General features: G+C 47.6%; 1 protein-coding gene across 1 annotated transcript in view; it reads left to right on the top strand.

The window, feature by feature from the left end:
* The first annotated feature begins 601 nt into the window (after window positions 1–601).
* The window catches only part of CEP72 (centrosomal protein 72), a 41,289-nt gene continuing 15,779 nt past the window's right edge, over window positions 602–26,111 (top strand). Inside the window, exons 1-6 of the mRNA XM_060248309.1 lie at window positions 602–716; window positions 4,202–4,329; window positions 6,647–6,839; window positions 9,718–9,832; window positions 13,191–13,372; window positions 15,503–15,688. Of these exons, the coding sequence (XP_060104292.1) occupies window positions 644–716; window positions 4,202–4,329; window positions 6,647–6,839; window positions 9,718–9,832; window positions 13,191–13,372; window positions 15,503–15,688 (877 nt within the window). The 5' untranslated portion in view covers window positions 602–643. The remainder of the gene's footprint in view (window positions 717–4,201; window positions 4,330–6,646; window positions 6,840–9,717; window positions 9,833–13,190; window positions 13,373–15,502; window positions 15,689–26,111) is intronic.

The following is a 26,111-nucleotide window of genomic DNA, read 5'->3' as shown; positions in this document are numbered from 1 at the left end:
GGTATAGAAAAACACTCTGTCTGAGGCAGTGAGGCGCTCTAGTCTCGGTTCTTGGGGGTGTCAAGGAGGGCTTCTAGAGTTCTGGCCCTGCGGTGGACCTCCTGATGGCACCTGAGTTTTTTGACCACTGTGTGACACAGAGTGTTGCACTGGATGGGCCACTGGCCTGCTCCAACATGGCTTCTCTTATATTCTTATAGATGAAACGCTCTGTCTGGGGCAGTGATGCTCTGTATTCTTGGTGCTTGGGGGGGGGGCACAGTGGAAGGGCTTCTGGTGTCCTGGCCCCATTGGTGGATCTCCTGATGGTACTTGGGTTTTTTAGCCACTGTGTGACACAGAAGGTTGGACTGGGCGGGCCATTGGTCGGAACCAAACCCAGCTTCTGGAATGTTCTTATGCGCCCGTTTGACGGTTTGGGCAGAGAAAAGGCCACGCCGCCGTCGCTTAGCAACCGTTAGCTCGGAGCCGCCTCCGACTGACAGCATCTCTTTCCCAAGGTTCCGCTTCAGGCAGGTTCTGATTGGCCTTTCTGGAGCCGAGGTGCGCTTACTGGAGCGCACGCTCAATTCCCGCCCCCCCCCCCAGACCAGGCTCTCTGAACGGAGGCGACTGTACAGCGCATGCGCACGATTTAAAAGCGATGGAGGCAGACAAGGCGCCGCTGACGGAGAAAGATATCCGAGAAAGGGTTAACTTGCGCCGCGAGGACATCGGTGATTGACGGGGCGGCAGCTCAAAGACGGTTAAACGGGTCGTAAGGGGGGGGCGTGGCCTGAGGTTTTAAATCCCGGGGCTTGATTGCGAGGGGGCGCGAACCAATCCGAGCGTTGATTGACTGGCCACGCCTCCTGGGAGGTCTATTGCCGCCCTTTCACTAGGCCCCGCCCATGTTACTTTTTTGGTGGGAGCTGAGTTCAAGAAAAGCGCTTTGAAAAGGGTATTAACGTAAAACTTCCCCCTCCAGAGTTCTCTTTGTCTTTGAGCCTGGGGGAGGAGAACTGGTATAATGTTCAGCGAGTTCTGGGAACACTGATTTTCCTTCCTGCATTTATTTCTCTAGTGGGGGCCCAAATCAACTTAAGTTGTTCTCCTTTTTATCCTCACAACAACCTTATGATGGGGTGTGAACTGGCAGAGACTGACCAAGAGAGAGATCTTGGGGTCGTGGTAGATAACTCACTGAAAATGTCAAGACAGTGTGCATTTGCAATAAAAAAGGCCAATGCCATGCTGGGAATTATTAGGAAGGGAATTGAAAACAAATCAGCCAGTATCATAATGCCCCTGAATAAATCGATGGTGCGGTCTCATTTGGAATACTGTGTGCAATTCTGGTCACCGCACCTCAAAAAGGATATTATAGCAGTGGAAAAAGTCCAGAAAAGGGCAACTAGAATGATTAAAGGGTTGGAACACTTTCCCTATGAAGAAAGGTTAAAACGCTTGGGGCTCTTTAGCTTGGAGAAACGTCGACTGCGGGGTGACATGATAGAGGTTTGCAAGATAATACATGGGATGGAGAAAGTAGAGAAAGAAGTACTTTACTCCCTTTGTCACAATTCAAGAACTCGTGGGCATTCGATGAAATTGCTGAGCAGTCAGGTTAAAATGGATAAAAGGAAGTACTTCTTCACCCAAAGGGTGATTAAGATGTGGAATTCACTGCCACAGGAGGTGGTGGCGGCTACAAGCATAGCCAGCTTCAAGAGGGGTTTGGATAAAAATATGGAGCAGAGGTCCATCAGTGGCTATTAGCCCATATATGTGTGTGTGTATTTTGGCCACTGTATGATACAGAATGTTGGACTGGATGGGCCATTGGCCTGATCCAACATGGCTTCCCTTATGTTCTTATGTTATCTTTCCGTTTGAGGAGAGGCAGATGGGCAAACTAAGAACGTGCTTAGAACTTTGAAGTGTGAAGAGGTGTAGGATCTATAAGAAATCTCTTTGTAAGGAGTATAGCTTGAATAAAGCTTCTTGTAAAAACAGGGTCCTAGATATTCCTGAAATGCTCGTCAGCTGTGTGGCTGCACGCCTGAAGTTTTCACCTTGTCCGGAGTAGAATCCTCCAGTGGATGGAGCAGGATCTGTTTTGTGTGAATAGAGGAAAAAGCATGAATGAACTTGTCTGTTAACTACCACTGAGGATTTTGTGTTATATGTCTGACCAGGCCTCAGATTCTGCAGGAGCTCACAGGAGCACAGCTCCTGAACTTTTCTGAGGGTTCTCCCTCTTCCTCCCCACCTACTTTGTCCATTGAATAGTAGGTGCAGCTGCATAACAATCCCAGGATTAGGAGAGGGGGCAGCCAGCCAGCCAGCCACCAGGGGCTTTGCCACAGCCCCAGCAGCTCTCATTAACCCCAGGAGAAGGCCATGCCACCCTTTCTCCACTTCTTATGTGATTTTGGGTGGTGGGTGGCTTGCTGGCCTTTTGTCTGTGGGGAGGGGCTCTCCTTTCTTGCGTCGGGTTGCTTTTGGCTGGTGGGGGAGCCACATATGCCAATGAGTTATGCTAATGAGCTCCACCACCTATTTTTCTACAAAACGACACCTGTGTTTGACATTTTCCCTGTTCCACCTTATGGTCATTCCATGGATTGTTAATTATTCCACTGTTTGCACTAGAATTAATATTAGTAAGTTTGAGCTCTGAGTATTCTGAGTGTGTCTGAAGTGTTGAGTTACGGGACGATTATCGAGGGTGCAGTGCCTTCCTTATCTCCCCACCACCTGGAGGTTGTCACCCTGTTGCCTGCCTGCACAGAAAAGCCCTCTTGAATTCTTGCATGATTTGCGGAAAGCCTGGAGAGCGGAAGCCTTCCCGACCTCCTCGAGCAGGCCATTCCATAAGGTGGGGGCTACCGCGGAGAAGGCACAGGTTGTACGGGCAGTTGGTTTTGGCCATTTCCAGTCTGGCACTCCCAGAAGGCCCTACTCAGATGAGCGTGAGGGGGAGAGGCGTCTCACAGCTAGGAGGCTCCAAGGTCCAACCTGACCTCCCTCCACTTTCTAAAAACACTTGGTGGGTGCCAGGCAAGGAGGTATCAGCCGGTGCCATGGCACCCACAAGGACCAAGTTGGAGACCATTGGTAGAAGGTGTTTTTGTGTGTTCAAGTCACCATGAGGGGAAACCAGGCCTTGTATTTGGCAGGAGCTCACTGGAGTGGAGCTCCAGAACCTCTAAATTTTACTGCACTCTTTTTTTCTTAACTCCCCTCCCCCCAAAAGGAGAGCCAGTTTGGTGTAGTGGTTAAGTGCACGGACTCTTATCTGGGAGAACCGGGTTTGATTCCCCACTCCTCCACTTGCACCTGCTGGAATGGCCTTGGGTCAGCCATAGCTCTGGCAGAGGTTGTCCTTGAAAGGGCAGCTGCTGTGAGAGCCCCCTCCAGCCCCACCCACCTCACAGGGTGTCTGTTGTGGGGGAGGAAGATAAAGGAGATTGTGAGCCGCTCTGAGACTCTTCGGAGTGGAGGGCGGGATATAAATCCAATATCTTCTTCTTCAAAAAAAAAAAAAACCTTGCTTCTGGGCTCCATTCTTCAACCCCCCCTGTGAGAATTTTGTTGAACTCTACGATTTGACAAACTTTCTAATATTTCCCCCCACAAAAAATGGAAAAATAACCGTATAAACCTATAAAGCAGACGGATGGAAATCTTCCTCATGCCACTGTGACCACAGAGGAGAAAGTAATTGAAAATGTTTGATGGCATGGCAGTAAGGTTTGATTATGACAATTATAATTCAAGAAGGTTTTTAAGGGAGACGCTGAGCTGATATAATTTAGTCCACCTTCCGGTGATGTCAGGGCTGTGTGGCATATGCAAATGAGTTATGCAAATGAGTTTTGCTAATGAGCTTTTGCACCTCTTTTTCTACAAAATGACTCCTGAGGAAAACTGTTTTTCTCTGTTGGATTTGTGATAGGCCCATTACTCTATAGCTGTGTCTGAGAGACTTCTCCTTCTTACATGTTGAAAACAAAACCTCATATGGCTGAGACTCATGCGTGGGGAGAGTCTTACTGGGCACTCGCTCATGAAGGGCTTTGTATGTGGCAACCAATACCTTCAGTTGAATCAGTAACCGGTGGGCAGCCCTCATCTGCTGATGAGGTTGACTTCCTTGGGCTGGATGTCTTTGAGATGAATTTGATGCATCCTGTTCTTTAAAATGTTTTTATTCTAGCCTCTGTCCGGGTATTGTCTCTTCCTGGAACCTACCATGAAAAGATAATTCATTTAGGAAGCTCCCTGAAAAATTTCATTCGTCTGAAATCTCTGGACCTCTCGCGGAATGCGTTGATCTCCTTGGAGGTGAGTTTTCTTTTAAAAATAAATTCAATTGCAGAGCTCTTGAATTAGGTGGTTTTAAAAGGAACACTGTTTTTCAGACACTGTCCACTCGCTTTGCTCATTAGGACTGACTGCTCTTTGTGTTCTGAAAGCCAGTGGCTTGCAACAGTAATCCGATGGACGCAACTTTATCAGCGTGTAGATGACAATTGCACACGGATGTATTTTTGGATATATGGAAACCTTTTATAGAGGTTTATCTGTTGACCCCCCTCCCTGGCAGTCTTTAAGCAGCAGTTGGACGAACCCTTGTCTGGGATGCTCTAGGCTGATCCTGCACTGAGCAGGGGGTTGGACTAGATCAAACTATGGCTCAGGAGCCACACGTGGCTCTTTCACACATATTGTGTGGCTCTCGAAGCCCCCACTGCCCCATTGGCTGGCTGGGAGAAGGCATTTCTCTCTTTAAATTACTTCTCTGAGGCAAGCCAGCTGTTGTTTTCTTTCCACCTCTTCCCCCTCCCCTCCCCTCCCCTCCCCTCCCCTCCCTCCCTCCCTCCCTTCCTTCCTTCCTTCCTTCCTTCCTTCCTTCCTTCCTTCCTTCCTTCCTTCCTTCCTTCCTTCCTTCCTTCCTTCCTTCCTTCTTTCCTTCCTTCCTTCCTTCTTTCCTTCCTTCCTTCCTTCCTTCCTTCCTTCCTTCCCTCCCTCCCTCCCTCCCTCCCTCCTTCCTTCCTTCCTTCCTTCCTTCCTTCCTTCCTTCCTTCCTTCCTTCCTTCCTTCCTTCCTTCCTTCCTTCCTTCCTTCCTTCCTTCCTTCCTTCCTTCCTTCCTTCCTTCCTTCCTTCCTTCCCTTCTTCCTTCCCTGACATGCATGTCTTGTGGCTCTCAAATATCTGATGTTTATTCTATGTGGCTCTTACGTTAATCAAATTTGGCCACCCCTGGACGAGATGGTCAGTGTGACCTCTTCCAACTCTGTGTGATTCTATGACTTGCCACCATCATTGTTGTTGCTGTTGTATTTTCATATTTTTATTTATTTTCTTGTTCGGGAGCCACAGTTAATTTTTTTTAAAGCATCATCATCATTTGTAAAAGGTGAGGAAGGGGCAACCTGGCAGCTGTTTGAGAACTGGATTTGGCTGCTGGGCTGCCAGTTGCCCAACTGTGCATAGTGAAATTGCAGGGACTCCCCCCCCCAATAAGAAGCACTACTTGCCCTCAACATTGGGCAGGGCCTAGATGGACTTCAGGTACAGCCGCACAGAGCAGTGTTCGCAGCAGTGCATTTTTGAGATCGCCATCCATATTCTCAGAGTCACTAAATCTGAATCGAGAGAGAATTGGTTGAGGAAACTGGATGGAAAAGCCAGTGAAAATCTCTCGTGGAGGGCCTGCAACAGGGCAGAGAGGCCAAGGCTTCATTAGAACATCAGAAGAGCCCAGCTGGATCAGTCCAATGAGGGTCCATCTAGCCCAGCATCCTGCCTCACACAGTGGCCAGTCAGTTCCTCTGGGCAGCCAACAACAGGGCACAGAGGCCAAGGTCTTCATAAGAATATAAAGAGCCCTGCTGGATCAGACCAATGGTCCATCTAGTCCAGCATCCTGTCTCACACAGTGGCCAACAACAGGGCATAGAGGCTTTCCCTGATGTTGCCTCCTGGCTGTGGGATTCAGAGGCTTAGTGCCTCTGAATACAAGGGTTCCCCTCAGTCACCACAACTAGTAGCCATTGATAGACACCCTCCATTAATCTAATCCCCTTTTAAAGCTATTTCTTCCTATGGCTATCACAACATCCTCTGGCAGTGAGGTTCACATTTTAATCACTCTCTGCGTAAAGTAGTATTTTCTTTTCTCCTTCCTGAATCTGTTGCCTACCGAGCTTCATTGGAGGCCTGTGTACACAAGAAGCAGCCTTATACTGATGGATCCTTGATCCATCAAGGCCGGTACCCAGACTGGCAGCAGCTCTCCAGGGTGTCTTCCACATCACCTGCTACCCGATCCTTTCCTCTGGAGATGCTGGGCATTGAACCGTGGGGCCTTTGGCATGCCAAAGCGGATGCTCTTGCCATTAAGCCAGTATGAAGCAGTGAGTGCAGAAGCACTCCAAGGCAGGTGGACACTACTGGTGCCACGTCACACCTTGGCCACTGTACCATGAACCATGCAGGCCACCATACTTGGAGCCTTGTTAGACCTGTTCAGAGCTCCCCTGCAGTTCCCATTCTCCGTAGTAATGATTGAGGAAGGTGTCCAGATTAAGGAGGAGCTTTTGGTGGAGTTTTAACAAATGAGAGTAAATGCAAAACTCCCTTTCTATTCATCGACAGGGCCTTCAACATCTCACAGGATTAGAAAAGCTCAATCTCTACTTCAATCACATTTCCACGCTCTCGGAAGTGTTTCGCCTCCAGACCTTAACAGCGCTGCAGGAAGTGGACCTCCGGCTGAATCCCGTCATTAAAAATGAATCGGACTACCGTCTTTTTGTCGTGCACATGCTCCCCAATCTCAGGCAACTGGGTAAGCAAGCCGCCGGTGCTGTTTTCCAGATAAATAAAGGGCAAGTTTTCCAGATAAGAGAACACAAACCTTGACCTCAGGACTTCAGCATGGTAGTCTCAAAACATAACGCACCCTGCCGATATACATTCGCAGAGCATTGCGATCTGAGGAAACACCCCATTTAGTGACTGAAGGAGATAGGCGAGATAGGCAAGTTACATGATCATAACTTTACGCTGTTGCATATTATTTTCGGGTTGGATAGGAGGGGAACAAGGAAAAGATCTTCATCTGTCAGTGCTTTCTGCTGACAGGTTGCTAGATCCAACTAATTGCTTCTACCCATTTTGGCTCTTGACAGCAGACTTCTCCACCTGTCACCACCTCTGGCTTGTCCTCAGAGGAGCCACTCCTGGTTTCCCAGCCTTATGCCATGTCCTTAACTCTTTTAGTGCCTTAAATTTGTCCTGCCCTGCTCACAATAGCCCAGATCTTGGAAGCTAAGCGGGGTCAGCCCTGGTCATGCTCGGAGGGGAGACCACCAAGGCAGGCCGGGAGCATTGTCCAGAGGCTGGCAACAATAAAACTCTTCTGAACATCTGTTGCATGGAAAACCTATGGGGCCACCCAGTGTTCCCTCTAAGCTGAGTGAGCGTGAGCTAGCTCACAGTTCTTTAGCCTCTGGCTCATGCATTTTTGTCTTAGCTCAGGAAGGAAGACCCCAGAGCAAACTAATGGATGCAGTGGCTCACCACTTTAATGCCAGCAGCTCACAACTTTCATACGAGTAGCTCATGAAGTGGAATTTTTGCTCACAAGACTCTGCAGCTTAGAGAGAACGTCGGCCAGCATCAGTCAGTTGCAACTTATCGGCCCTTTCTGCCACCAAGTTTACCCACAACCTTTGTCGGTCTGGAAACTGCCAGTCATGAAACAGAGGACTGAGGTAGCTCACACAGAGGGAATTCAGTTCCAGTTCAGTTCAGTCTTGATGCCTGGTAAACCTTAGCAGAGAGCGTAGTTCATTTTCCTTTGTAAGGACTGGGGGTGGCGAATGGCAAAAAGTCTAGACTCTGAGGTTGGCCTTTTTTGTACCGTGCACGCAAACGTTCATAAAACCAGGGCGTCAAAGCAAGAGGTGTCTTGATCGTGGCCTTTTTTATCCAAGTTCTTGGAAGAGGAAAGGTTAATGGACATTAACTGTCAGCGATTGGCCGGCCAGGAGGGGAGGGAGAGGTGACTTCCGTGTGCCAAGCCTGATTGGGAGTGATTAAAGGGACCAGTCTTGACCATAAAATAATTCTTTTGAACATTTTCACGGCTTACACATGAAAGGGACCTTTATTCCATTTGATGGCTCCATTTCAACGATTTTTACAAATGCAATTTCATGAGAGGCATTGATCCGGGCACACACCTAATGGCTTTGATAAGAAAACTGCTGGCTTCATTGTTTTCTACTTTTTCTATTAAATATCCTGCAGAGAGAAATTAATCTGGAGTTGCAGTTGCCACAGGCCTCTCAGTTCGTGGTAACCTCATTATGGGTTACTCAGGGTAACTTAGCTAGATTTGAGTCCAGTAGCATCTTAGCGGCCAACAAGATTTTTTTGGGGGGGAGGGGCGCTTTTGAGAGTCACTTTCAGAGCTAGTTTGGTGTGGTGGTTAAGTGTGCGGACTCTTATCTGGGAGAACCTGGTTTGATTCCCCACTCCTCCACTTGCACCTGCTGGAATGGCCTTGGGTCAGCCATAGCTCTCGTAGGAGTTGAAAGGGCAGCTGCTGTGAGAGCCCTCTCAGCTCCACCCACCTCACAGGGTGTCTGTCGTGGGGGAGGAGGGTAAAGGAGATTGTGAGCCGCTCTGAGATTCAGAGTATATGGTGGATATGAATCCAATATCTTCTTCTTTTTCTTTGTCTGATCTGACAAAGGTAGCTTTAACTCTTGACGCTTTATACCCTCGCACCAAAAAGAATAATCTTGGTCTCTAAGGTACTTCTAGACTCAAATCTGGCTGTTTTGTTGCAGACCAAGACGTGCCCACCATGTCCACTTCTCAAGGGCTTGGGAAGATCCTGGGGAGGTCCTGAGGTCAAGCACAACAGCTCTTTCCTCAGGAGGAGGTAACTGGGGAAAGAGCGAGCCTAAATTTAAAAAGGTAGAGGTAGTCCCCTGTGCAAGCACCACTCATTTCTGACTCTGGGGTGACATCGCATCACGACATTTTCACAGCAGACTTTTTACGGGGCGGTTTGCCATTGCCTTCCCCAGTCATCTACACTTTCCCCCCAGCAAGCTGGGCACTCATTTTGCCAGCCTCAGACGGCTGGAAGGCTGAGTCAACCTCGAGCCGGCTACCAGAACCCAGCTTCTGCCGGGATCGAACTCAGGTCATGAACAGAGTTTAGGACTGCAGTACTGCAGCTTTGCCGCTCCGTGCCACGGGGCTCTAAATTACCCGAAGGTCAATTTGGAATGCTGTCATGTCACAGTTGACTTACGGCACCTCTGCAGTGCTTTCAAGGCAAAGAGACGGACAGAGGTGGTTTGCTATTGCCTGCCTGTGGGTGGCAGCCCTGAGCTTCCTTGGTGCTCTCCCATCCCAAGGATGGACCAAGGCTGACCCGCTTAGCTTCCCGGACTTGTGCCATCTAGATCAAGCCCTGCCAGATACAGGGATACAAAAAAAGGCTTCTGTTGTCTTGGAATTTGGGGTCTTTTTTTTTTTTTTTCTCAACCACATCTGTATTTCTTTAAAACTTAATTCCCTGTCTTTATTGTTTCTAAGTACGGCAACTTTAAAACAAAATCGCCTTCAGATTTGGAAATATTCTAGCTTCGGTAGCTAAAACGTTTGCCCTACTGGTCCTCCTTTCTCGTGGCATTTTCTTCTAGATGATTGGCCTGTGAGAGACCACGAGCGGAAAGCCTCCCTTTTGCATTTCACTCCAGAGCAAGCGTACGAGTTCCGGAACCCCCCCGATGTCCCAGAAGAGCCCCAAACGGGGAGGTAATGGTTGTGTTTTTGGTGAAAGCAGTGAGCTGGGATCCCAGCCACTGCGCAGGAAAGGGAGGGATACGTGCACAGAGACTCTTCAACGGAAAGTTGCTCTCTCAGCCCCATTTTGTCTTTCAGTATAAATTTCCCACGAGGTGTGCCATATTAATCTGTAACAAAATACCCTAGAGCAGGGGTGTCGAACTCATTTGTTATGAGGGCCAGATCTGACATAAATGAGACCTTGTCGGGCCAGGCCGTGTGTGCCGTAAAACGTCATGCCAGGTAGCAAAGATATAAACTTTATAAGGACACAGAGAAACACAAAGATATTTTAAAAGTTTAAAATAAAACATGCTTAAAATATTAGCACTCCTTGGTCTTAAAAGCGCTTTCTTTGTATCTCTCCCATGTGATCCAGGGAACTGGGCAAAGGAAGCTCTGGCTCTTTCCTTCCTTCCCCAGAGGACCAGGAGAGGGAGGAACCTCAGCCAATAGAAGAAAGAGAGGCTTGGCTCAGTAGCTCTGCTGTGTGATTGAGAGAGCCTGGCAAAGCAAGCTATTCCCCCCCCTTCTTGCCGAAGGGAGGAGCCTCAGCCAATGGAGAAAATAGAGGCTTTGCTCTGCAGCTCCTGTGCAATTGAGCAAGCCTGGCAAAGCAAGCTGCGATGCAGAAGGAAGCAAGAGAGAGGGAGAAGGAAACAGATGACAGCCAATTGCTGGGGGGCCTGATAGGGGCCCAACAGGGGCCTAATACGGCCCATGGGTCACGTTTGACACCCCTGCCCTAAAGGTATCAAACAAAAATACAGTGAAAGAAAAATCAATAAGTGTCCAAGCAGAGAGAATTCTTTGAACAGACTCAGCTTCCGAAAGCACAGCAGCAAAGAAAGGTCTAAAGCTGGAATCTTCCCAATCTTTTCCAGCCTGTGGGTAGTTGGCATTCTGGCACAGGGAGGTGGGTGCAGGCACAGAACAGCTGCTGCTGGAGCCCAGACACTCCCACAAAATAGAAGAAACCCAAGTGCAGGGGGCAGGAGGAGTGATTTTTCAAAATACCACGGGAAAGAGGAGGAGTGAGAGAATAAAACCACTGCGGCGGCAGCTGTCACCAAAACCATGCTATTTTTACCTGCACAGCCAATGAGATCTTCAGCAGCCAATCAGAAGCCCTCGTGGTCCAAAGCCCCACCTGACCCCACCTGCTTTCTAAAAACTCTTGGTGAGCACATGGGAAGGTGTTGGCAGAGGCCAGGATGCCCACAGATCCTACGTTGGGGACCCCTGGTGTAAACTCACATTAATAGATGGAGCCGTGCAGCTTTTCTGCCAAAGAGTGATTTCAGAGTTTCAGGCCAGCAAGAGCAGAGGCCCTTGCCTCCCTGTGAACATGGCTTCTGTACTTTCATCAGGACCACGTTAGCTGGTCTTAAACCCCTCCTCAAAAGATGTATTAGCTCCTGCCTGTGCTGACGTGGTTGGCTAGACACCGATGGTGTCAGGCATGGATTTTTCCAGCACCTGGGATGGAACCAAGTAATAAAGGACTCGTTATTCATTTTTTTTGAAGTAGAGCTGTTCCTCATCCTGGGTTCATCCTGCTTTTGGGCTGGTGGACAAAGCCTGAAGAACTTAGCTGTCATATTCGGTCTGCTCGAGATCCAGTGAGAACGTTCTGAGAGGATCAGTGGTCTCATGAGTTTGTTTATTCACCTAATTCCAAAGTGGCTTACCTTCAGTTTGAGAGCCAGTTTGGTGTAGTGGTGAAGTGCACGGACTCTTATATGGGAGAACCGGGTTTGATTCCCCACTCCTCCAATTGCAGCTGCTGGAATGGCCTTAGGCCAGCCATAGTTCTTGCAGGAGTTGTCCTTGAAAGGGCAGCTGCTGTGAGAGCCCTCTCAGCCTCACCTCACAGGGTGTCTGTTGTGGGCAGGGGGGAAGGTAAAGGAGACTGTGACCGCTCTGAGACACTGAGATTCAGAGTATAGGGTGGGATATAAATCCAATATAATCTTCTCCTCCTCCTCCTCCTCCATTTGATCCTCACAACCTTTTGAAGTCTGTGGGTGTGCAACTGATCCAAGGTCACGCAGGAAGCTTCCATGGCAGAATGAGGATTCGAACCTGGGTCTCCCAGATCCTAGTCTGACACTTCCACCACAACCCCATGCTGGCTCCTTCTTTGCACTGCCTGTTTCATGTGTTGCCTTGGCCCGCATGGCCCAGCCTAGCTCAGTCTCATGAGATTTTGGAAGCTGAGCCAGGTCAGCTTGGACTGGAGACCACTGAGGAGGTCCAGGGTTGCTGTGCAGAGGCAGGCAAGGGCCAGCCACCTCTGCTCATCTCTGCTCTGACCTGGATGGCCCAGGCTGGCCTGACCTTGTCAGGTCTCGGAACCTAAGCCTGGTCAGGTCTCGGAACCTAAGCCTGGTCAGCCCTGGTTAGGACTTGGATGGGAGACCACTGAGGAACTCCAGGGTTGCTATGCGGAGGCAGGCAAGGGCCAACCACCTCTGACCGTCTCTTGCCTGGAAAGCCCTAGAGGGTCTGCATAAGTTTGGCTTTGACTCGATGGCACGTTCCACTGCCATTGAACATGTTGCCTGCTAGGAGAATAGGTCTCTTGTCCCTCATAAAAAAAAAAAGAGCCCCGTGGTGCAGAGTGTTAAAGCTGCAGCACTGCAGTCCCAAGCTCTGCTCACGACCTGAGTTCGATCCCCAGCGGAAGCAGGGTTTTCAGGTAGCTGGCTCCAGGTTGACTCAGCCTTCCATCCTTCCGAGGTCGGTCAAATGAGTCCCCAGCTTGCTGGGGGGAAAGTGTAGAGGACTGGGGAAGGCAATGGCAAACCACCCCGTAAAAAGTCTGCCATGAAAACATTGTGAAAGCAGTGTCACCCCAGAGTCGGAAACGACTGGTGCTTGCACAGGGGACCTTTCCTTTAAGAGCCCCGTGGCACAGAGTGGTAAAGCTGCAGTCCTGCAGTCGGAGCCCTCTGCTCACGACCTGAGTTCGATCCCAGCGGAAGCTGGTTCAGGTAGCCAGCTCGAGGTTGACTCAGCCTTCCATCCTTCTGAGGTCAGTAAAATGAGTACCCAGCTTGCTGGGGGGAAAGTGTAGATGACTGGGGAAGGCAATGGCAAAGCACCCCGTAAAAAGTCTGCTGTGAAAACGTGAAAAGCAACGCCCCAGAGTGGGAAACGACTGGTGTTTGCACAGGGGACCTTTCCTTTCCCCTCATCAAAAGCGCGCTAATTAGAATCAAATGATGGCTCCTCTCTATCGCTTAATTTGCCTTCTTAAATGACGAGTGTGCTTAGTGCCAACCAGAGACTGCATTAAAGCTCCAGGAGGTCTTGTTTTCCGCAGCCCGCCTGTCCACAGCAGAGCCGAGTACATTTATTCCCTGTCGAAGAAGTGCTCGGTGATGGATGAAGATGACGAGGCTGTCCTCAACCTCATTGCCAAGTGCGGCTGGACCTTAAGTAAGCCTCTGGGAGTGACCGGCTCGACTCAAAGGGACCCCGAGGTTCAATTTCACGTTTCAAACAGTAGGTGGCTTTTGCATCTCCTGTTCTGGGGTTGCAGGGAGGTTGCTGCTGTGATCTACCCTAGTATTATCTCAAAGTGGACAACTACCAGTTTGGTGTAGTGGTAAAGTGTGCGGACTCTTATCTGGCAGAACTGGGTTTGATTCCCCACTCCTCCACTTGCACCTGCTGGAATGGCCTTGGGTCAGCCAGAGCTCTCGCAGATTTGTCCTTGAAAGGGCAGCTTCTGTGAGAGCTCTCTCAGACCCACCTACATCACAGGGTGTCTGTTGTGGGGAGGGGAGGTAAAGGAGATTGTGACCACTCTGAGACGCTGAGATTCAGAGTATTGGGTGGGATGTAAATCCAATATTTTCTTCTTCTACCCACTGTATTTAGTCCTTAAATGTTGATATTTAATTATTATTGATCGTATGGCAGAATTACACATGGAAAGCATAGAATAATATAACATAAAGTCACCAGTATAATAGGTATGCAAAATCGGGCCGTCCCAGTCTAAATACGAATATCTAGATTTTCAGTCCACTCATTTGCAGCTCAGGAGTGTTCAGAGAGCTCCAGCACATCTCCCTGGAAAGCACGATGCTCACATTCCTGTGACAGGTGGGAAATAGTTTGACAGCCTGCACTACAATTGCATTGGGGTCCCGGTCCTGTCAACAACAGGTCTGCACAACTGCCAAAGCCTGTTCATATTCTGCCAGCTGTCTTTCAGACTTTTATGTGGCGAGTCAAATCCTGCAGGCCTCTCGTTGCTGTTTATTTATTAAATTAAATGTCTAGCCTTGCCCTCCCGGGTAAGACAGGGCCCAGGGCGGTGTACAACAGCGAAGCATATTCATAATTTAAATTTACATATTAAGAACAGTAAAAAAAAATACAACAAATTCACCTGATTCGATGGCACTTGGAAGCTTCAGACTGTGCCACCACCTTGCAGTGGCGGGGAGGCAAGAGTGCCAGACAGATGGAAACCTTCCTCATCTCTGCCTTGCCTGCCCCCATGGAACTGCGTTACGTTCTGCGGGGCAGAGGGCAAGGCAGTTTGGAGGCAAGGCCAACAACGCCCTGGATCTGGTCGAGGACAGCTGGATGTCTCGGAGGCTGGGGATCACCAGCAGGTTCCTGTCTGCAGAGCCCAGTTGTCTACTTCTACCAGGAGAGGTGGTCCTGAAAATACACAGGTCCCACATCATTTAGGGCCCTAATGGATAACACCAAAATCTTGAACTTGATCCAGTCCTCCACCCAGAGCCGGGGCAGCTCATGCAACACAGATTGAATATGTGCTGTTGAATTTGTGGGGTTCCGGTAAGGACCCGCGCCACCTCATTCCGGACCAGTTGGAGTTTCTGGGTCAGTCTCAAAGGTAGCTTTATGTAGAGTGAGTTTCAGTAGTCTATTCTGGAGGTGACCGTTTATCAGGTTATGGATATTGGGTGAACCTGATTGCATCCATGTTCATAACCAGCACGAGCCTGAGGTCGCATGGCGCCCTAGGCAGGCTGGGCCTGCTGCCCCCCTCCACAGCGCCCCCTGCAGTGCCACGCTCCCCCCTGCACCGCCTTCTCTCTCCTTTCTCACCCCAGGTTGATTTCAATGTCCAGAAGGGCGATCGAGCGCCATTCCGGGCTGTGTAAAGGCGCCCCCCCCCCGGCCAATCAATTTCCTTTACCTTCCTCCCCCACAACAAACAGCTTGTGAGGCAGGTGGGGCTGAGAGAGCTCTTACAGCAGCTGCCCTTTCAAGGACAACCTCTGCCAGAGCTATGGCTGACCCAAGGCCGTTCCAGCAGGTTCAAGTGGAGGAGAGGGGAATCAAACCCGGTTCTCCCAGATAAGAGTCCGCACGCTTAACCGCTACACCAAACTGGCTCTGGGTGGGTAGAGCTTCCACCCCTTACTTTCTGTCTCAATTGGTACATTCCAGGGTATCCACTTGCTTCTGTAACTCGGTCCTTTTATTTAATTTTCCCATTGTATCTTAAATGACATGTCCTGTGGGTTTGAAATATAGAAACCCCCCCCCACCTTCATTTATTTTACTCTTAACAGGGGAGTAATACAAGTAAGTGTGTGGGTGAATTTCAAAATAAGCTGTCCTACCTTGAGTTTTTTTCTTCTCTAGAATATGAAAACTTGCCTGATTCATCAAAGCCGCCAGGGTCCACGAATCAGAAAAGCAGCATTAGTGTGGGGTTTTCTGACCCCAAAACTCAAGAACAGGCCAAGAGGAATCCAAACACGAAGCTCCACGATAAAACGGAAGCGCACGAGAAAGTCACAAGGCATGCTCATTTCACACCCCATCCAGGTAAAGCAGTCGTTGGATACTGTTGCCCAGGGCCAGGCTGGGCGGACTCTGACAGGTGCTTCAGAAAGCAGCCCTGCACCCATTCCCCAGCCTGTCAAATTCCATAGAGCAGGGGTGTCAAACTCACTTGTTCTGAGGGCCGGATCGGACATAAATGAGACCTTGTTGGGCCGGGCCATGTCGGGTTGGGCTGGGCTGGGCCATGTTGGGCTAGGCCGTGGGTGTATCTATTTAAGATTAGGTAGCAGAGATAGAAACTTCATAAAGGACACAGAAAAACACAAATATATATATATTTAAAAACTTTAAACATTAGCACTCGTTGGTCTTAAAGTTTCTTTCTTTGTATTTCTCCCATGGGATCCCGGGAACTGAGCAGAGGAAGCTTTGGCTCTTTCCTTCCTGGTCTGGGGGAGGGGGAGAGAAGGCTCAGCGAATAGAAGAAAGAGGGGCTTGGCTCAGTAGCTCTGCTGTGCGATTGAGAGAGCCTGGCAAAGCAAGCTATTCCTTCCCCCCTTCCTCCCCAAGGGAGGAGCCTCAGCCAATGGAGAAAATAAAGGTTTTGCTGTGTAGCTCCTATACGGTTGAGAAAGCCTTGCAAAGCAAGCTGTGATGCAGAAGGAAGCAAGAGATCGGGAGAAGGAAGCAGATGACAACCAGGTGCTGGGGGCAGACTTCCGGCAAGATGGCGGAGTGAAGCGGACTCCTTCTCGATCTCGGGGGAAGGTGCTCTGTTTGGTGGGAGATTGAGGGGGTCCACTATTTGTGGACACCCCTTAAGGAGCCGTCTGAGACGCTCCGAAGCCTGGGGGGCTGCTGGATGTGAGGGAGGGACGGAGGTTCCTCCCCCAGGACCGGCTTCTCCTTTGGCCGTTTCCCTACCAACACTGTTTGTGCCCAGCTGTTCAGCCGGAAAGGGGAGCGGAGAGGAAGCGTAAACTCCTTCCAGCTTACCCAAAAGGGTGCTTTTCCTATGTCTGAGTCTTTATTCTTCATTTTTCGTATCGTCCGAGTCTCTTGCTAGCTGCTGAAGAGGAATTTAAGCCCGCCGGTGAGCGGTTTCGTTTCGGAGTAGGGGGAGCGCGGTGGCGCTGGCAAGCGTGCGGCGGCGAACGGCGGAGTGCGGGTGCCCGGGCGAGAGTGAGACATGCAGGCGTTTTTCTCAGTTTTTATCGGATCGGATGAGCGGCGTGGTGAGCGAGTCGTTTTAAAATGCTTTTATTGTTGAGGGGAAGAAGTAAACAGGGGTGAGACGAGCCGGGACGAGCCTGTTGGGGTTTTTCCTTTTTTTTTTTTGCTGGCTTTGGTGGGGGTGATTGTGGGAGAGACGGAGAGCGAGCTGTAATGGCCGACTCGAGCCGAAGAGGGACTGAAGCGGAATGTGCTGGAATCGGCTGGGATTCGGATGGTATTTTTTTTTGAGATCTCCCCCACTCTTACTTTGACTTTGTCCTTTTTTGGTCCCCCCCTGTGCTTGGTTTCCCTTTTTTGAGTAATTGTTATCTAAGATTGGTCCCTCTCTAGAGCATGGTTCTCTTTTTTTTTTTTCTTTTTTTTGTTTGTGGCAAGGATTAGCTTTGTGGCAAGGATCAGCTTCGTTCTTGGTGCCTACGTGCTTCAGGATTAATTGCAGGCTGTTTAAAAGGGTAGAGCTGTAGTTTTTAGCAGCTACGGCTGTGGCTACGCTCTATTGAAGATCTTGGGTGCTTCTTGGATTATAACATACTCTTTTTTTAGATACTTTGCAAACTTTTCCTGCTTTCCCTGATCTGAATTGTATTACAGTTTTTATTGAGCTACCTTATATTGAGTTACGGTTTGAACTGTGCCTATGTGCTTCAGAGTCAATTGCAGGCTTTTTGAAAGGGTAGAGCTGTAGCTTTTAGCAGCTACAGCTGTGGCTACGCTCTATTGAAGATCTTGGGTGCCTATTGGATTATATTCTATTTTTATATTCTATTTTTTTTTTCCAAGATACTTTGGGAACTCTTCTTCCTTCTTCGGAACTGAACTGAACTGAGCTCCTGTTTGTAGTGATCCACCTTTTTTTAGTGCTTTGAAGTGTCGACTTACTAAGACTGCTCTTATTGAGCTATTTTACCTCAGAGCTTTGAAGCACCAACTGGTTAAGACTGAGAACAGACATAAATAGAGCAGTGAAGATAGAAGAAAGAAGGGAAGAGAGAAGGGAGAAGAAGGAAGAGCTGTTCAAGATAAGACTGTGATTTTGGGGAGCAAGCTTGGGGAGCTTTGTGCCTGATGTTCTGACCTAAAGGGATGGTTTAAATGTTGTAAGAGTAGTTGAACAACTTAACTGAACTTAATATTTTTTATATTGTTTGATTGTTGGATTGACTTAACTTTTTCCCCTGGTTGGGTATTTCTTCTTGCTTTAAGATTTTTATTGGTCTCTCTCACTGTCTTTGCCAAGGTATCTGAAACTTTTTAAGTTGCTGACTGAATTTAAGAATTTAAGAATTATTGGTGAATTGACTGTTATTGAATTTTGACTAGATCTAGCATTGTTAGTATCAATTTTGTAGAGGATTTACTATTATTCTGAGTAGTTTCTGGGAGGACCAATCACTATGACAGAAACAAAAATCAAAAAATTTTTGCAAGGTACCCCCCCGGCCGGGGGAGCAAGAGCAGGCCCAGCAGGTTCAGCAGGTTCAGCACCGGTTCAGCAAGATGCCTTGGAAAAACTACAAAATACTGTTACTGCGGGCTTCAAGCAGAATCAAGAAGCACTAGAGGGATTGAAAACTGATTTGATGTATCAGGTTAAGAAAACTAATGAACAATTGGCAGAATTTCAAAAGCAGCTACTGGCCAATACTCAGCAAGTTCATGGATTAACAGCCAAGGTTGACAGAATGGAGGAACGTGATAGACAGACTGGCATGTTAGTCAGGGAACATCAAGCAGAAATTCTAGAGCTAGAAGACCGTGTGATGAGACTAGAAATGGAGAAGGCGGCAACGATCTTGCGTTTCCAAAACTTCCCTGAAGAGAAGGAGGAGGACTTAATCTACAAAATTATGGATACCTTAAGGGTTGACGATGAAGAATTATTGGAGGATGGCCCAAAGGACATCCTTTGGGCTAAAAGAGTATCTTCAACTTATACAAGGAAACACAAACTTCCTAGGGAGGTGCAAGTCAAGTTTGCACGCCCAGAAATTACGGAGAGGATTCTTCGGAAAGCTAGAGAATCTGAAATTAGCTGGAAAGAAACCAAGATCAAAATTTTGAAAGAAATACCTTGGAGTGTGAGGCAGCGAAGATTTAAATTTAAGAAATTGTCCACCTGGCTAATTCAACAAGAAATTCAATTTAGATGGCTGATTCCACAAGGTTTGTTCTTCACATTTCAAGCTAAAAGATTTAATATTACTACAGAGGCCAAGATGGAAGAATTTTGGAAGGAACATGTGAAATCTAATGGATCCGACTCAGGAGAAGAGCAGGAGCAAGAAAATCCCAATAAATCTCCTGAGGGAGCGATTCCCAAAAAGAAGCATGAAAAGATTAAGACTAGACTTCAGAGCAGGAAGGACCTAGCCAATACATCTGATAGTAAGGATCTTTCAAAATGAATTCAAATCCGGGTACCAAAATACTTTCTCTGAACATAAACGGCTTAAATGAACCTGGCAAAAGGAGGAAGACATTTCAACAATTGAGAAAATCAGATGCTCAAATTATTTGTCTGCAAGAAACTCATATCAGACACGACAACCGGTAGTATTTAGAAAACAAGAAATTAGGAATCCTATATTCCTCATGTGATCCATCCAAAAAGAAGAAAGGAGTTGCGATTTATGTTTCTCAACATATTAAGTCAAATTGTTTATATTCGGATGATCAGGGAAGAATTATTATAGTAGAAATTGAATTGAATGGTCTTAAAACAATATTAGGGAATATCTACGCCCCCAATGACAACCAAGAAAAATTCTACCAAACATTGTATCTCAAATTGAGTGAATTCAACTCTGACAGGTACTGTATTGTGGGAGACTATAACGCAGTATTTGATATAAAAATGGATAAAAAATATGAAGACCCTCAGAAGAGAAAGAAAAACCGTAATACAATGCCCAATTCTTTTTTGCAAATGGCTGAAGAACTTAATTTGGTGGACGCGTGGAGAATAAAAAACCCGACTACTACAGATTTTACTTTCTACTCCCACGCGCACAAAACCTGGTCCAGAATTGATATGTTTTGGATATCTTTGAGTATGATTCTTTCGGTGAGTCAAGCTGATATTCTTCCACAATCTTATGCAGACCACAACCCAATTTTGTTGATTTTGGAACAGCAATCAAGAAATCCTCGATGGACTTTAAATTTGCAAATCTTAAGAGAAACACAATTTGTTGAATCAGCTAAAGAAGAAATTCAAGAATTTTTTAAGACTAATGTCGAAAGAGATACTAAGGTTCCAGTTATTTGGGATGCATTTAAGGCTTTCTTTAGAGGTATTGCTATCAGATATACAGCGAGGAGGAAGAGAGAACGTAAGAAAGTCTATAATGATCTTATAATGAAACTGCAACATTTTGAGAAGCAACAGAAAGCAGGGAATCCAAAGGAGGCGAAGGCCAAAATCAGCTTTATTCAACATAAGATTAATATTTTATTAGCAGAAGAAATTGAGAAAAAATTAAAATGGACACGACAAAACCACTTCGAAAATGCAAACAAAGTGAGTAGATGGCTGGCATATAAATTAAGGAAAGAAAAGGAGAAAAAGATTATCAAAATGTTGAAAAGTGAAACTAACGAGGAGTTATTTCAAAACTCTCAAATGGAAATCGTTATTCGAAACTTTTATAGGAATCTCTATAAAAAACAAAAAATTGAACAATTAAATCAAGAAGACTACATAAAGAGCGTGGAAGTTCAAAAATTAACTAAAGAACAACAAGTAAGCTTGGACAGTCCTATCTCAATACAAGAAATTGTTGATGTAATTAAAACTCAAAAAAGTAACAAGACCCCAGGTCCGGATGGGCTACCGATTGAATTTTTCAGAACATTTGAAGACCTATTATTGCTACCCTTTAAGAGAGTTATCGAGGAGGCCTATAATACAGGGGTGATCCCGGATTCTTGGAAAGAAGCTTTAATTACGCTTATTCATAAAGAAGGTACTGATCCAGCAGAAGTTAAAAATTACAGGCCAATTTCACTTTTGAATAGTGACTATAAGATCTTTGCAGCGATACTTGCAAATAGATTGAAGAAAGTAATTTCGAGCTTGGTTCATGAAGATCAAACTGGTTTTGTCCCAGGAAGACTAATGAATCAGAATGTGAGACTCTTGTTGAATGCAATTGAATATTACAAGGAGCATCCGGATAAAGAATTTGCGGCAATTTTCGTTGATGCAGAAAAGGCCTTTGACAATGTTAATTGGAATTTTATTAAAGCTATATTGACGGCAACTGGTTGCGGTGAAAAGTATATTAGAATGGTGGAAGCGGTGTATTCAAAGCAAACAGCAAAAGTGAGTTTTAATGGAGTAATGACTGATCCAATAGAAATTGAACAAGGTAGAAGACAGGGTTGTCCTCTCTCTCCATTACTCTTTATTTTGACGTTGGAACCGTTGATTAAAAAGATTAGAGAGGATATCCGAATTCAAGGTGTTAGAATACATAGCACAGAGTTGAAGACTTTGGCATTTGCTGATGATCTGGTATTCATTTTGGAACAACCTGTCTCTTCGATACTTTTTTTGAAACAACAAATAAGAGAATTTGGTGAAGTCTCTGGTTTTAAGCTGAATGTTGCAAAGACCAAAATCTTATCCAAGAATATGCCGGAGGACCAGATCCAATTATTAGAGGAATTGTCAGGATTCAAACATGAGAAAAAAATTAAGTATTTGGGAATTCATCTCACAAATGATTTAAAGACTCTATACAGGGACAACTACGAAAAAATATTGAAACTAATTCGCCATGACTTAACTACCTGGAAAGATCTCGACAACCAGGTGCTGGGGGGCCTGATAGGAGCCCTCTGGGGGCCTGATTCGGCCCCCCAACTGCATGTTTGACACCACTGCCATAGAGTTTAGTGGTGTGTTGCTATTCTTGCCTGTGCATCACTGCCATCTGCAGCCAGAATTGTGGCAAGTGGCTGGGGAAGTGCAGTGCATCATGATTTGAGGCCATGGAGAAGGTCCCCTGCATGCTCTGATGCCCACACGGACCTGTAGCCAGAAAATTTTAGGTGGGGGGGCCCAGGGAATTTCAGCTGGTGGCCCCCACTCTCTCCACAGCTGCTGCTCTGGTGGCCCCCAATCTCCCCGCTGCTCTGGTGAGCCAGCCCCCCTCTGTGGCGCCTCCCCCTCCCACCCACCCAGTGAAGCACTGGCTCCCGGGACTTTTTCAAGGTTGCCTCCCCCTCCCCGCCAATCAGCTGATTGGCGGGAAAAGCAGCCTCGAGGCTGAGCCGCTGAAAAAGCACCCGCCGTCTCTGCCCCACTTCCTCCCTGGGTTGCTGCTTTTACTGCTGATCAGCTGATTGGGAGGGGGCGTGGAGGCAGCCTTGAAAGAGTCCCGGGAACTGGCGCTTCGGTGGGTGGGTGGGAGGGAGGGGGAGGCGCCGTGGAGGGAGAGCAGGGGCTGCCAGAGTTGCGGGGAGATCGGGGGCTGCCAAAGCGGTGGCTGCAGAGAGTGCGGGGGCCGCCAGAGCAGGGCTGCCAGGAGGGGCCATACAGGTGGAAACGGGGGTTTTTTTGGTGGAGCAGCCGGGCCCCCTGGGCCCCTCCATGGCTACAGGCCTGTACCCACAGCATCACAGCACCCACCAATATCTTTTCTGGAGCCTACCAAGTGTTTTTAGAAAGCGGGTGGGGCAGGGTGAGGCTTTTGCTCTGCAGAATTTCTGATTGGCTATTGATGATTTGAGCAGCTGCCGCCACAGTGCAGGGATCTTCATTGAGCGACTGAAGGGAAGCAGCGGGAGCCATTTTTGTGGCTGGCTCCACCTTAGGGCCATAGAGTCATCTAGTCCATCCCCCTGCACAATGCAGGAAGCTCAGAAATGCCTTTCCTCTGGGTTTATATTTCCTCATAAGTTGTGCCTAAGTTTACAGAATCAGCGTTGCTGTCAGATGGCCATATAGGCTCTGTTTAAAAACCTCCAAAAGAGAACCTACCACCTCCCAAGGAAGCCTGTTCCAGTAAGGATCCACTCTAACTGTCAGGTTCTTCCTAATGTTGAGCTGGAAACTCTTCTGATTTAATTTCCACCCGTTAGTTCTGGTGTGACCTTCTGGGCTGCAGAAAACAACTCTGCACCATCTTCTGCATGACAGCCCTTCAATTACTTGAAGATGGTGATGATATTACCTCTCAGTCGTCTCCTCTCCAGGCTAAACAGGCCCAGCTCCTTCAGCCTTTCCTCACAGGGCTTGGTCTCCAGACAACTCACCACCTTCAGTGGCCTCCTCTGGACACATTCCAGCTGGTCTATAGCCTTAAACTGTGGTGCCCAAAACTGGACACATCACTCTAGGTGAAGTCTAACCAGAGCAGAGTAAAGCGATGCCATCACTTCACCGGATCTGGACACAATACCTCTGTTGAAACAGCCCACAATTGCAGTGGCCCTTTTAGCGACCACATCATGCTGCCAACTCATGTTCAGCGTATGGCCCACTAAGATCCTTTTCACACAGACTGCTGCCAAGGCAAGACTCCCTCATCCTGTAATTATGCATTGGATTTGCCCTACCTGAATGCAGACTAGATGGCCTTCCGAGGCAGCCAATTTATGGCCTTGTCTGCCATGCTGTCAAAATTCTGAAAGTTTGCAAAGGCTTGAAAGGGTTTGGGGACCGCTGTCCTAGCGGTTATGTCGAGACGTTGGAGAGCAGCAGGTCTCAGTGCAGCTTCTGGTGATGGCAGTGGCACCTGGAGTCTGGGATCCAGTCTGGCCCTCAGTCTTGTGTGAGATTTCTTAGCAATTTGACGTCTTTTAACACACCGCGGGCATAATGATGTGAAATAGACTGGCTGTCTGCTGTCTCTTCATATTGCTGGGAAGGGGGGGGGGGAGGTTTTGCTTTTCCCAATAAATTCCAAAGCTAGAGAAGTTTCTCCTCTTTGGCAGAGGTTTTTGGCTAATACTTAAGCCCCTGCTGAGCAGAAGCTGATGTGTTCTGTAAATTTAGGGTGCTGCATGCCCCAAATTTTTGGGATGGGTCCAGTTGCTGAGCAAGCGGTCTACTGAATTCCTGCCTGAGGTTTTCCAATCAGTTGTGCTAACAGCGCCACCCTGTGGATTCTCCTGATATGCCATTTGATATTAAATGCTTCATTGAGCTGGAGTTGTACCCAGCTTCTATCCAAAGAAAGCCGTTTTTTGGGGGGTGGTTTTTTTTTAACTTAAGACAAAATAAGGATAGTAAATGAGTGACACGGTTTCACATCAATATCGCAGCAAGATTGCTTTCAATCCCCTCCTGGAGTTGTCTATGGAAGTGGTCTGAAACCATTTTGAGGCTATATGAACATATATGAACATATGAAGCTGCCTTCTACTGAATCAGACCCTCAGTCCATCAAAGTCCGTACTGTCTACTCAGACTGGCAGTGGCTCTCCAGGGTCTCAAGCTGAGGTTTATCACGCCTATTTGCCTGGACCCTTTTTTAGTGCCAGGGATTGAACCTGGGACCTTCTGCTTCCCAAGCAGATGCTCTGCCACTGAGCCACCCTCCCTCCCTATGAGCTCCTTGGGAGTTTTGACACTGGGGGCGGGGGGCAAACACAAAATGGCTACTGTGGGAGAAGAAGCTACACCCAAAAGAAGCCCGAGTGCAGGGGACAAGACGATAGCATTTTAAAAATACACTGGGAAATGCAAGTGTGAGGAAGAATAACATGGATGCTTCGGTGGCAGCTGCTGCTGAAACACTGTTGTTTTAATCTGCACAGTCCATCAGATCTCCAGTGGCTGTCAAGCATTGATATTTCGCAATAATCAATCTTTTGTTTTTAATCAAAAGTTGCTTTATTGTACAAACTCCATAGCTTGCTCCAAGGATGGACTTCTTGGAAGTTATGGCATACATAATATTGAATGGTATCTTATAGGCAAACATCGAAAGGCTGTGTTACAGATAACTTCCAAAGAATAACATAAAGATGCAAATGGCATTGCGGGTTCAAAGGCTACTCACTATTATCTCTTTTCTGACTAAGGAATGTTAGCTAGCAAAAACATCTCCCTTTCTCACACTTTCTATGAGAATTGATAAGACCTGGCTGTGTGAATCTGGGGGAGAGGCATTCTACACCATTAATGCAAGGTTACTCTAAGCATCCTGGGGCCAGATGGATTTATTATGCATCCATTGGAAGGGAAAGGGGGGGGGGTAGAAGGAGAAAGGGGAAAAGGCAAAGGTGAGCCTCTGCTTTACCTCTGGCCTGTCTACTGAGTACCTATAAAATAGTAATTAGAAATAACATGCTTGACAGCAGCCAATCAGAAACCTTGCTGGGCAGGAGTCCCCCCGCCCACCCTCCAGTTTCTAAAAGGACTTGGCAGGCACTGTGTCATCCACAGGCACCATGTTGGGGTCCCCTGGGGCTTTATGATATGCCTTTCATTTTCTTTCTGCACCGTTTCCTGGTGTCTGCGATCCTAGTTTTATTGCATTGCTGCTGAATGTTTTATGCTGGACCAACAAAAGAGAAAGCCGCCTGTACAACCGAAAATGAAAAAGCACCAAACTCATGGCTAACTGCTGCAAAAATAGAATAAATTTTTAAACCGTACACGGAAAACTTAACTAGAATACACAATTTATATGCACACGCAGTTGCAAATTCCCTATGCTGACCCGAACCAAAAGCAGTCGTTTCATAAATGCTGCTCCACTTGCAAGAAGCGAGTTTTCCCATGATTTAAAGAGCTATTTCTTGTTCGCTTGTGTGGAGCCTCTGGCGGCTACATGCAAAATTCTTTGGCAGATAATCTTGCATGGTGACTGTGACGGAACCGGCCCGATTCTGCCTTCAGACCCGGTCCCGTCAGCTCCCTATTGAGTCGCCAACTCCTGGAGGAAGCTATTTCTCCTCCTGCCCCTTGGGCGCGCTGCCACCACCTGCTCAGTCCCGGGGTTCAGATTGAGAGGAACAGGACTCCCAATCCCCCTCTCCAGCTATGAGGCCAGGCCTCAAGGTCCTCTGCCACCCTAGTACTTGGGTTTCACAGAGACCTCAGCGCTTCTTTGGGGCACCCCTGGAGGATTGGCACCTTATCCAACTGCATGCCTTGCCCCTTGCCCGGGGCCCCCGTTATAAAACAGCGTGGTCTAAAGCGGTTTGGGGATCTATGTGGTACAGAGATTGACTGCCAGTATTTAAAACAGAAAAAACATTTATTTAAAAAGAG

This window comes from Heteronotia binoei, chromosome 10 (assembly GCF_032191835.1).
Source record: "Heteronotia binoei isolate CCM8104 ecotype False Entrance Well chromosome 10, APGP_CSIRO_Hbin_v1, whole genome shotgun sequence".
In the NCBI taxonomy this organism is placed as follows: domain Eukaryota; kingdom Metazoa; phylum Chordata; class Lepidosauria; order Squamata; family Gekkonidae; genus Heteronotia; species Heteronotia binoei.
This window is presented reverse-complemented; position numbering and strand designations above follow the sequence as displayed.